Here is a 12,511-nt window from a genome sequence, read left to right as displayed (position 1 = left end):
CCTTTCGTACACTTCCGCGAAAAACCAAAACCTCTTGTGATCGATGTAAAAAAAGACAAAACACATCTCATAAAAAGCATTTTTAGCACATAATTTGTCTTTTTCACGCTGCCTAAATGACAAGCTGATTTTTCCATAAAAAGACTTTGTGTGCACCTAACATGTGAAGATATACACGTGAATTTTTTGTTTAGATTTTTTTTAATATACATCAAAGATGCATGTTAAAATAAAAAAAGAGCATATGTATCTAAGAGCCAAAACATCACCCGCTTATATGCATATAATAATTTTGTAATATCTTAAAGTTGCACAAAAAAAATATACATTGGCCGGGCTGCCATTCTAGTTCACTGCATGAACTTGTCTGCCCGGCCTGATATGCACCACTCAAGTGTTCGGAAGTATATAAGTATTTTTATTTTAATTAAATACATAACCGCCTTTATGTAACGTTTCGGCAACTGTTCTGGAAAGAGCGATCAGGAGGCGATCCCGATAGTTCCCAGCCACCTCCCAGTCTGTGGCCTTCGGGCCATGGAGGAGGGGTGGGCATGGTTCGGCGGGAGGATTCTGTTTTTTTGGTTTTAGGTTGAAGGTTTGGTGGGGCAGCACTCAGGTGGGACACGGTCTGGAGGTTGAAGACGCGGGACATCTAGAGAATTTAGTTGCAATTTTCCTATTTATTTAGGTGCTTTATACTATTTGATGTTTCTCTTAATGTCCTTTTTCGTATTCATGCCCCAGTCTCCTTCGCTGGCGCTGTCGATAAACGGACGTTGGGCCGCCGGGAGGCCCTACTGCGCACCCAGCCCTCCGCTGAGGCCTGAGGAGTTGCACCGTCAGCCATGTGATCTCCTCTCTTTCAACCCAAATCTCCGCTCGGGGCCTTTCATGGTACCTCACCACCAGCTGCATCTAATCCGTGTTAGAGTCCCGTTCCCTGCCATTCCTTACTTAACTCGAGGCCAATCTTTATTGGGTCCGTTGCTTGCTGATTTCCAGCTGCTTGTGATTCATGCTATTTGTGATGTATATAAACTGGTCACGCTCCATGTTAAAGAGCGAGGTGGGACTATTCTAAACAAAAATTATTGTTACCGATGGCTTATTATCAGTCCCTGTCGTCAGTTCGATTTTTTTTTTTTGAGAGTTGTCAGTTCGATTATTTTAACAGGCACTATATTTTTCGGTTGTTTACAAAGCCCAGTTGACCTGTAGCTCGCTGCCTACGACCAAATAGACAAAGCCCATGAGAAAACAAAATACCAAATGGCAGGCCCATGAAGAAGGCTGAAGTGCATAGGCTGATGCGTGGTCAGTGCGTGGCAGCCTGGCAGGATGGGTAGGACAACGCTGATTTTTTTCTTCCCGACGAACGAAACGTTTTCTTAGCTTAGCGGTGGCATCACGTGTAATTTCAACTGATAAATATGGGTAAGTTTAAAACGGACGAAATAATTGGGGAGAAACCTTCCTTCCTTTATTAGTAGGGAGAGATATATATATATATAGTAGAGATATACGTATGTACTGTGTTTCGATAAAAGAATTGGAGTTCGAGCTATGTAGAAAACAATTGGATCAGACACCGTGGTTCGAGCGTGGTGCTGACAGTGTAGCCAATTGGCGTGTGCAGCAGGAAGCAGGCCCAGGGAGCAGCGGCACGCGCCTTTCACGTCACCGGAAAAACAAACTAACCACACCGCTTCTCCCCCTTTCCCGACCCCGGCAATCCAACCAAGCAAATTCATCGTCACCAAATTCACCACTTCGCCGCCGCTCCGATCGCAATGCCGACGCTGTGAGCCGCGGCGGGGGAGAGATCCCGGCGCGCCAATTGCGTCGCCCACCCCGAACCCCCACCTCGACGCCGCGCGCGGCCGCCCCGACCGCCGCCCTGGAGCCGTCGCAGCAGGAGGCGGTGAAGCCCTCCCCGACCAACGGCCGCATCCGCTACCGCTCGCCCTCGGCGGCCGATCTGCTCCCGGTCGACGACCTCACGGTCGGCCCCGATGCCGCCGCCGCCAGGATGCGCCGCTTCTCGGCCGCCGGCGCGCGCCAGCAGCAGCAGCAGCAGCAGCAGCAGGGGGACGCCGTGTCCGACCGCCTGCACCGCTACCGCGGGGTGCTCATGGTGCTGCTCTCGCCGCTGCTCCTCGTCTCCTTCGTGCTCCTCATGATGCCGCGCTCCCCGGCATACGCCACCGCCGGCGGGGGCTCCGGCGCGCTCGTCGCCGCCGGAGGCAGGAGGTGGGGGCCCCAGGCCGTCGGCGGGGCTGGCGACGGATCCAACAGGTACGCCGTCATATTTGACGCCGGGAGCTCCGGGAGCCGCGTCCACGTCTACCGCTTCGACGGGAGCCTGGATCTCGTTCCGATAGGCAATGAGATCGAGCTATTCAAGCAGGTGACTTGGTTGGCATTTTCCCGGCCTATCTACTTATTTTTAATAACAAAAAAGTGTTCTTGGCGTTATCAGGTCTCAGGTGGATCTGGTTTTGCTATTATCATGATCTTATTATGTGACAGTTTTAGTTGAGATCGTCGTTCCTAGGTTTATATTTGAAACAACATACGGAGTAGTTTCATTCCTGCAAAACATGTACTGTGTGAATAGACAAAATAACTCACTGTATTTGATTAACTAGTGCATAATATGGAGCGGTACATTGCCACACTTCATGTATTTGAGTATCTAAAGCAATCAACTGTTACCTAGTTAATTGAACCTTATGGATGATCATGTCTATCTAGGTAACTAGGCTGAGTTCATTATCGGTCTACAGTCAACTGAACTATGGAATGATGTATGTAAAGCGGAATTAGTTGGTATTTTCTGTAATATCAAGAAAAATTGAATGTTCTACCTGCTTTACCTGAATGATGTTCTACAAGAAATATTGGGAAATTTGTTGAATTTTAGAACTATTCAGTGCCAAACCACATCATATTGCAAGTACTGCTATGGACCGCTGGAAATTATAGAACCCAGCTCGTTTGTCAATTAGTGTAAGGTGATCTTTATCGAACATAAAACACCAGCAATTGATTATCATCGTGAAAGCTACCTCCTGTTCTTGGCCAGAAAAGTAGGAAGCACCAGTTTACTATCGTAAGGCTTGTCCTCACTTTAGAAGTTTCATGGACCTTGCAGAGAAAGATGTTTCTTTCTTCCTAGACACAAAATGATCTGAGTATCTTAGAGTACTCCTTTCACCCTGTAATATATTTGAATAGAAAAGACAATTTTTTGTGGAGAAAAGAGTTGGGGAACTAAAATTGTATCTGATTTTCCATATCTTTTTCCTTTCAGAAAACACCAGGCTTGAGTGCTTATGCCAAGGATCCACAGGAGGCTGCTGAGTCACTTGTTTCTCTTCTTGAGGAAGCTGAAAAAGTAGTTCCCGTAGAATTGCGTGACCAAACACCTGTCAGGGTTGGGGTGAGTAATTGTTTACCGTGTCTACAGAATTTCCAATAGGATTTTCTGGTGATTTTTTATTTATTGTTGAACCCTTATGCAGGCCACTGCAGGTCTCAGAGCATTAGGAGCTGAAAGATCGGAAGAAATTTTGCAAGCGGTAAATGTTCTCCTTCTGATAATCCATCAATAACATGTCTTATTCATGTCATCTGTCAAGATTGGATCATGCCATTTTTCATATAGTATCGTTTTACTTTTAGCTGATATGTCGTTCTTTTGGTTATTATTAATTACCAATTCTGCAGGTTAGGGATCTTCTGCGTGACAAGAGTTCGTTCAAATCCCAACCAGATTGGGTCACCGTTCTCGATGGATCTCAGGAAGGTGCATTCCAGTGGGTAAGATCAATGCAGTCCCAATTGTATATACATTTCCTCCAAAGATTGTGTATATACATTTACTCCAAAGAGAGTTTTTGGTCTTGATGGAAGTAAAAAAAACTTTCCAAGGGCTGCTCTATTGTCACCTTCACCATTCAGAAGCAACATGAATTCTTCTTTTACATCAACATGAATACTTTATTGTTCTTATAGGTTACCATCAACTATCTGTTGGAGAAATTGGGAAAGCCTTACTCACATACTGTTGGAGTGGTCGATCTAGGTGGTGGTTCTGTCCAAATGGCTTATGCTATCTCAGAAAAGGATGCAGCAAAGGCTCCTCTAGTTCCAGATGGCGAAGATTTATATGTGAAGAAGCTGCTGCTTAAAGGAACAACATATTATCTTTATGTTCACAGGTATGCATCAAATAAGTTATTGCAGTCCTAACTTCAAATGTCCAAAGATTATTGAACTTTATGTCCTATTATTTTTCTGCCAAGATACTACACCAATTATCTGTAGAACCGTTTATTAAAGGGGCAAATTTTGCCAAATCAGTCTTTTGGCTATCTAGTTATGGTGCCTCAAGTAGCAATGACCTACAAATATCTTGGATTTGGAGTTTAGACTCCTAGGTCATAAGAACTGTAAGGAAGGCAGCCATCATTTTGGAAGTTGGTACCAGACAGTGACCACTGCCCGATGTAAGGTGCAAGTTTGAGCTGCCCAATGGCCCATCTAGTTGTCTGGCTTCATGACTTGCATTAGCAGAAGGGAATTGAGTGGAAGTAAACTACCGAATGAGTTCTGGGTTGTCCCATTTGCATCTCCTAGACAATCTTGCGCAGCTGCCGTCCACCCTGCCACCAACCCCACCCCCTCCAAAAATATTAGGACTTGTAATGTTACTTTAAATTGTTTTTTTATAACAGAATAATCAAATTTATCATCCTGTTATGTTTTAACTGATGTGCCATGGAGGTCACTACATATGTCCTCCAACCCAGTTTGTCTCACACCTCTCTGATATAGAACAATATTGCTACTACTACTACAAACTGACATCACAATATTTATTTCGTCTAAATAAGATAGGTAAAGACCATGCTCATAACTGCAAGCATTGTTTTTCTCAGTTATTTGCATTATGGTTTGCTGGCGGCTAGAGCAGAGATCTTAAAAGCTGGTGAAAGCAATGATTACAGCAACTGTATGTTGGACGGATATCATGGTATGGCTGCTTTCTTTTGCTTTAATCTTCCAAGCCCAACACCCTGACGTTTAGAACTGATACATCATTTCGTTGTTACCTTTCTAGAATTTTAAATAAACTTCATGTGAATTTACTGAAATTATGTCAGCATCATAACGACAGACACTCATTTTAAAACTAAAATGTTCCTATTTTTCATGAACATTCAATATTGTTCTATCTTATGCAGGGATTTGTACCCTGTGCCAAAATAAGCAACATCTGGTGTCATCCTGTAGAATTTTGCATGCCTTCAAGTACTAATAGAATATTACAGTGTTCTGTATAATAGAGGCATTGATAAACTCAAAGTTCTCTACTGTCAGTTATGCTCAGCAATAGTCTTTTATGTGTATATGCATCTTCCGGTGTTCCCGTAGATAAAAAATTCCTTTGAATTCACCGTGTCAATTGTTTCTTTCTTCTGATCGTGTATGACAGTGTTGGAATTTAATTTCCATTTGCATTGTATTATAGGGAAATACCAATACGGTGATGATACATTTGAGGCATCAGGTTCGCCGTCTGGTGCTAGTTTTTCCAAGTGCAGGGCTGTTGCAGTGAGAGCTCTTAAAGTTGATGAACCGGCATGCACTCACATGAAATGCACATTTGGTGGTGTATGGAATGGTGGTGGGGGAGATGGACAAAAGAATCTGTTTGTAGCATCATTTTTCTTTGATAGGGCGGCTGAGGTAAGTCCTTTTGAGTTTTGACAGAGAAGACTTTTTTCTCAATCAGAAGAGCATTTTCATGCCGCCACTGCATTGTTAAACCAAGCAGTTAACAATAGTTGAATACCTTCAAAGCAAAAAATAGCGAAGCAAACAGATAATACATACTGATCTAAGTAACATACAACACAGACCCAGCAAATGTTTTTCATCTTGGATAAATGTGTTTCAGCACAACAACTACCAGAGCCTTCATGTTCCAGTTCACCTCAAGGCTATCCTCAGTAGTTCCCACTCTCCAGCCTTGTAAATTGATTGCTCTGTAGCCACAACGGGTCATAACAAATGCACCAACGCTGTAACAGGAGCCTGACTATTCTGGGCCCATAACATCCCCTTCAGTCTAGTCTAACCAAAGTTTTCCTCTGAAAAAGAACTGCGCCCCTTAGTTTCCAGACACACCATCATGCTGCGACACAAATAGTATTTAGCGCACTGCGATTGTTATCACTTGACTACCACCTAGACATATTCAAAATCGTGTATGTTAGGAATCCCTAAACCACCATAGTTTTCCTCTGGCATAAATTGATGGCTAAGCTTTCTGATTGTTCTTAGGCTGGTCGTTATTGACTTGCTTACCCCTGTCACAACACACATTTAATTGTCTCTCATTGTCTACTCAGGCTGGTTTCGTAAACCCGAAGGCAGCAGTTGCTAAGGTTAAACCGTCAGACTTTGAAGAAGCTGCAAGACGTGTTTGTAAATTGAATGTGAAGGAAGCACAAGCCACCTATCCTGATGTTCAAGAGAAAAACATTCCATACCTTTGCATGGATCTTGTCTACCAGCATACATTACTTGTGGATGGATTCGGTATGGCTCGATGGAGAAGTACAAAAAATGCAATAGCGTTAGAAGCTTTCGACATATTTCTTGATTTATTTTGCCTGCATTATTTCAGGTGTGGACCCCTATCAAGATATTACGTTAGTAAAGAAGGTGCCTTATGGCAATTCATTTGTGGAAGCAGCATGGCCACTTGGTAGCGCCATTGAGGTTGCATCTTTATCATAGGCAGAAACAGCTTTGGCAGTAACTTAAGACCCCCCAGCGTATAGTTTTGGCTTAGCTTACCATTCTGGAATAGTGAGTTTAGATCCTAAAGTTTGATGTTAGGATTTTTCCTTGATTCAACATTTGTTCTCCATCTTCCATTTTATTTATTTAGCCTTTAAATACATTAACTTATACAAGAGGAATATAGCTTGGAGTTGACCCGTGGGGCCATTTGAAGGTCTATTTTTTTGTATTAAAGAGAGCCAGATCAGATACTTTGTAATCCTTTTGGAATTCGATGCAGATGCATAAATCTATACTGTGTAATTCTGTTTTGTGACTCCAGTAGTTTCATACTTTCATGTTATCTTTTACTCCTTCCTTTCAACTTGGTTAAATTACTATTTTTTGTTCTTGGGCGACATGATTTGCTGCCCACTTTTGAATAGATAGTGTACCAAAACCCTGTTAGTCTTTTTTGAACATAAAAACCCTGTTAGTTTAAAAAAACATATTTCAATAATGGTTACTAGGTCTAGGTGTAGTCCTAAACCATATTGGGTTGAGATCGTACAGAACTTACGGCCATATTGCAGACAAAGGACTGCCTGAAATCAGTTTCGGGTTTCCTTGTCACTGCCGAAAAGCATAGCACACTCAAGTGAAGAAACACAGAAATTAGCAATATTTTCTTTTTCATTAAACGATCTGAATTTATTAATTAACTGATCAAATTACATCAGAAAGAATATTGAACACATGCAAACAACAAATATCACTGATAAGACAGTTGCATCAATTTGGAGATTTGGAGGCATAATACAAAAAAAATAATCTCTGAAGCTTCGTTGTGCCTCTGCATCTCACCCTCCCTGGCATTTGTGGTGACCAACGCAGTTTATTAGGATCGATAAGCGACACAAATTCAATGAGAAGAGCTCAGGCTGGAAGAGGAAAAAAAAACTTTGAGCAGAAGTCGATTGTGTTACCTTCCACTGAAATATATCATCTCCTCATGTATGAATCGAGCAGAATCATCCAGGTTCTTCAGTTCTCCAGCCATTGACTAGGCAAGACAATATTGAGTCTTATAACTGCCAGTAAGACTTAACTAACTCGATGAAATACTAAGGAAATAAGATCTTTTTTTCTTACAGTTTGCACAAAAATATCCTTGCGTTCAGCACAAAGCTGTGTTTCCACTCACTAAAGTTAGCTCTTAAGTAAACTTCTCAATAAACACTGGAGACCAGCTGAAGATAAAATGACAAAAAGACTTGTTTGTTATCAGGGAAAGTGGATGTGCATTGGAGCAAGAACCATTCTGCTGAATTCATGTTTATTCACTACTGTTCTCTTCATGTTATCCTTTTGCAGAAAGCTTGTGGATGTGAGGAAAAGGATTTTTTTTTTTTTTTTTGCTTTGGCAAGAGAACGAGTGGATTAGGAAATATCACTTGATGAACTTGTTTGTTCCCCAAAGGATTTGGGTCGGTTGGGGTTATTAACCTTGATATTATGAACATTACCCTCTTGTGTAAATGGTTATGGAAGTTGGAGAATGAAGATGGTCCTTGGCAACACATTTTGAAGAAAAAATATCTCCAAAAAGAAATATTATCTCAAGCTATTGGTATATTGGGTTTTTCCCTGTTTTTGTCAGGACTAATGAAAGTTAAGCACATCTTCTACACATTCTGCTCTAAATTGTGCATATGTAATGCCACTAGGGCAATGCGCTTTTGCAGAGGCTGGGTGTAATTGGTATCTCCGCGATATTAATATATACTCTTTGCCAAAAAAAATTGTGTATTTTTTCCTTTAATAATATAAATTAAACAAATTAAAACCTTTTTTGTGTGAATATGCCTTTTTGGCTTACATATTGAAGTTAATGTAGTATGAGACTTTGAACAAATTAGTAGGTGAAACTTTGAACAGTTTTTGAGACGAAGGGTTTCAAAGCCCGGCCACTTGTAATAACATTAATAAAACCCAGAAGAGCCACCACATACAGAGTTGTGCCGAGGATATCAGCTAAAGTTAGGTACAAGAAAATGGAACAAAACCAAGTTAGGGATTACAGCAAGCAACATAGAAAATGAAGGAGGAACTAAATCTGAGCAGTGGCCTGCTGGACCGAAGATGCAGGGGATTAGGAGTCGACGAACAGCTTCCTAAGCATGGTTAGGATCACCTCCAGGACCGATTTATCCTTCGCTTTAGTGATTGGCCACCACTGCTGAAGAAATAAGATAGTTTTGAACACTTAGTCAGACTATTGACGCGGAAATTTATCTGCGTTGATAAGCTTTTTTGTAATAGTCCAAAGTGCCCAGCATTGGACAGCAAAATAAATCCGAACATAATACGCGTTCCGTTAGAGAAGCCCCGGAGGATTCTATCGGCAGCCTAGCATTTGGCAAACACCACTCCACAGAACTAAGCAAGAAAGAGAAGAAGTGGGGAGCGAAGTGCTCGCACAGAGCACAGTGATAGTCAGAAGGGCGAAGGCCCATGACGCTAAACTTTGAACAGTTGACTCGATCAAATCAAGAAACGATTGCAAAATTTTAAGAAGAAAATTATAGCTTTTAAAGTTTTAATCATAGGCATCTGGATGGATTGCATTTCCCCCGCAAATATTCGTGTAATGGTGGTCACCAGAATGCAGCAACAAAAGGTATACTGGTTTCAGCATCTACGCTGAACAACTTACGGACTTCAGAAAAGATAATTCAGGAACGGAGCCATCATATGGACCTAGCAGAAGCAACGTCGGATTATCCAGAGAAAATAAGAGCTCTAAGTGCGAGAAGCTTACATCAATTATCTCAATGTTTCCATATTTCCCAGTGGCGACGGTGGCAAGGGGTCCCTCGGCGTGGGCAAGATTGCCGATGGCCCACTGCAGGTCGACGGAGACAATGGCGCCGCGCTCGTAGTGAGGTGTCCAGAAACACGCCATGTATTGCCCGTACCCCGCCGCCTGGAACACAAACCGTCCTCTCTTGACGCCCTCCATCAGGTGCAGCTCCTCGCCCTCCGGCCCCATCACGCGGACCGAGACCGTGGAGGCAGTGACCACCGAGGTGGACTTCGCCACGCGATACGACGCGTGGATGTCCGCGCCGTCGTTTAGCAGCTCGGCAAAGCATTTTGAAGTACCTGAAGGCATGTTGAAGATGAGCGCGTCGACGGCCGCTGCGGCGGCCGAAAGGAAGACGATGACGGCGAGGAGTCGCGTCAAAGTGGTCATTTGGCGTGCGAGGCGAGACCTGGCTGCAGCGCGTGGGAGGGAGCTAGGTTGGTGCACATGTGGCGCCGTTGCCGGAATGCGGGTGATAAGGGTATGAGTTGCGCTGCATATGCTTGGCATCGGCGGCGAGACAGTAATCGCCGGCGGTTGATTATTTTACAAATATGCGCAGCATGCTTGCTTGCTTGTCATCGGCGGCGAGATTGTAACCGCCGGCAGTTGGGTGGGCAAAGTGGTTGTGGATGCACATACCCAGCATATGAGTTCAAATCTCCACGGACATAAATTTAGATTCCTACTTATACTTGAGGTTTAGGTTAAACCTTGTACTCACCTAATTTAAATTTATCGTGAGAATTATGTTTTAATTTTAGTCAAGATTAAAAATTATGTTTAATAGCTGTGTGCATCCCTAGTTGGTGCAGGGTTTGGAAAGTGAATTCTTCCAATTTTAAAATACTTCTAGACGAAAAAAGGTTTAAAGCAAGGAGATCTATTATCACCAATGTTATTTAACATTGTGCCTGATATGGTAGCTATCGTTATTGAGCGTGTAAAGGCTTATGGGAAAATTAAAGGGGTGGTCCCCTCATCTGGTTGATGGTGGACTATCTATATTCTATAGTATGCCGACGATACAATTCTTTTTGTGAAACATAAAATGGAGAAAGCAAGAAATCTGAAATTAGTCTTGTCAGCCTTTGAGCAATTATCGGGGTTGAAAATTAACTTCCATAAGAATGAATTGTTCTGCTTTGGCGACGTCTAGGACGACACCTACCTAAATGCCAAGCGATATATAATTTCCATGTCCTACGATATCTTAATTATCTGAGATTTAATTGTTGGTACCTTCATATCTTATTCTTATCTCGTTAACGGTAAGTACTCCTTTCTCGTCGTAATAGTGTACCCTCATGCGACCTAGTCACGGGCTTGCAAGCGATTGAGTGTGTATTATCGAGAGGGCTCAGAGAATATCTTTACATTACTTGGATGGATAAATCCACTCTCGATAACATACAACCCAACAAGTATCTTATAGAATACATAAGTGATAGCTTTATGATCACTCAATAACGTAGTGACGTTTGCAACAAGCTATGCATTCTTCCAATACCTAGAAGTTGTATAATCTCATGAACTATGTGACGCGATCAGTTGATATGCTTTGATTAGTTCAAGTCCATCATATTGTTCTCCCTAATAATATGACCTCTCTAATAAGTGACACTATGTCCTTGTCTATGGAAACAAATAACCAACACTTATTTTACGAACTAGTATAGAGGCATACTGGGACACATTGTGTTCATATTCCACACATGTATTATGTTTCCGGATAATATAATAACCATGATATATAAACATTATCATGAACATGAATTGGTGACAATACATATTCCTTTATTATTACCTCTTAGGTACCAAATCCCTTCACTCTAACCTAGTACGCCATTGGTAGTGGGCTAGCAGTGGCACATCACTAGCAATTTGCGCCACTGATGTCTACGGGTGCTTCTATTTTTGTAGACAGTGTTGGGCCTCCAAGAGCAGAGGTTTGTAGAACAGCAGCAAGTTTCCCTTAAGTGGATCACCCAAGGTTTATCGAACTCAGGGAGGAAGAGGTCAAAGATATCCCTCTCAAGCAACCTTGCAACCACAAAGCAAGAAGTCTCTTGTGTCCCCAACACACCTAATAGGTGCACTAGTTCGGCGAAGAGATAGTGAAATACAGGTGGTATGAATAAATATAAGCAGTAGCAACGGCACCAGAAAAGTGCTTTGCCCAGGATTGGCGTGTGGTTGATGGTGGTAATATTGCGGACGAGTACAGATGCGAGTAGAACAAGTAAACAAGCAGCGATAGCGATATTTAGGAACAAGGCCTAGGGATCATACTTTCACTAGTGGACACTCTCAACTTTGATCACATAACAGAATAAATAAATAGATGCTAGACTCTACACTCTCTTGTTGGATGATGAACACCACTAACTGTGTAGGATTACACGTACCCTCAATGCCGGAGTTAACAAGCTCCACAATATTTGATGTTCATGTTTAAATAACCTTAGAGTGCATGACAAATCAACATAACCAAACCAAGTACTAACATAGCATGCACACTGTCACCTTCACACTACGAAAGGAGGCATAGATCACATCAATACCATCATAGCAATAGTTAACTTCATAATCTACAAGAGATCACAATCATAGCCTACGCCAAGTACTACACGATGCACACACCGTCACCATTACACCGTGCAGGAGAAATAAACTACTTTAATAACATCACTAGAGTAGCACACAGATAAATTGTGATACAAAACACATTGCAATCATAAAAGGATATAAATAAGCACTTCACTATGCCATTCATAACAGTGAATAAGTATTCTGTGAAATATAGCCTAAGAGACCCACACGGTGCACACACTCGTCACCTTTACA

At 42.2% G+C, this 12,511-nt stretch overlaps 1 protein-coding gene across 1 annotated transcript; it reads left to right on the top strand.

Moving 5' to 3' along the window:
• The first annotated feature begins 2,032 nt into the window (after window positions 1-2,032).
• LOC124702375 (probable apyrase 1) lies at window positions 2,033-7,135 on the top strand. Its single transcript, XM_047234514.1, has 9 exons — window positions 2,033-2,410; window positions 3,317-3,445; window positions 3,528-3,584; window positions 3,733-3,825; window positions 4,021-4,226; window positions 4,947-5,041; window positions 5,540-5,757; window positions 6,423-6,612; window positions 6,701-7,135. Exons 1-9 carry the CDS (start codon window positions 2,033-2,035, stop codon window positions 6,811-6,813), a joined length of 1,479 nt encoding a protein of 492 aa, XP_047090470.1. The 3' UTR covers window positions 6,814-7,135.
• Window positions 7,136-12,511: the final 5,376 nt, after the last annotated feature.

This window comes from Lolium rigidum, chromosome 3 (assembly GCF_022539505.1).
Source record: "Lolium rigidum isolate FL_2022 chromosome 3, APGP_CSIRO_Lrig_0.1, whole genome shotgun sequence".
NCBI lineage: Eukaryota > Viridiplantae > Streptophyta > Magnoliopsida > Poales > Poaceae > Lolium > Lolium rigidum.
Note: the sequence above shows the minus strand (reverse complement) of the source record. Positions and strands in the feature narration are given on the sequence as shown.

What these genes read in the sequence shown, in the direction of transcription:
- LOC124702375 (XM_047234514.1), top strand. Translation starts at nt 2,033, where the DNA reads ATGCGCCGCTTCTCGGCCGCCGGCGCGCGCCAGCAGCAGCAGCAGCAG. An exon ending in TATGTTGGACGGATATCATG is followed by an intron (nt 5,042 to 5,539) that starts GTATGGCTGCTT and finishes ATTGTATTATAG; the next exon opens with GGAAATACCAATACGGTGAT. An exon ending in ATTACTTGTGGATGGATTCG is followed by an intron (nt 6,613 to 6,700) that starts GTATGGCTCGAT and finishes GCATTATTTCAG; the next exon opens with GTGTGGACCCCTATCAAGAT.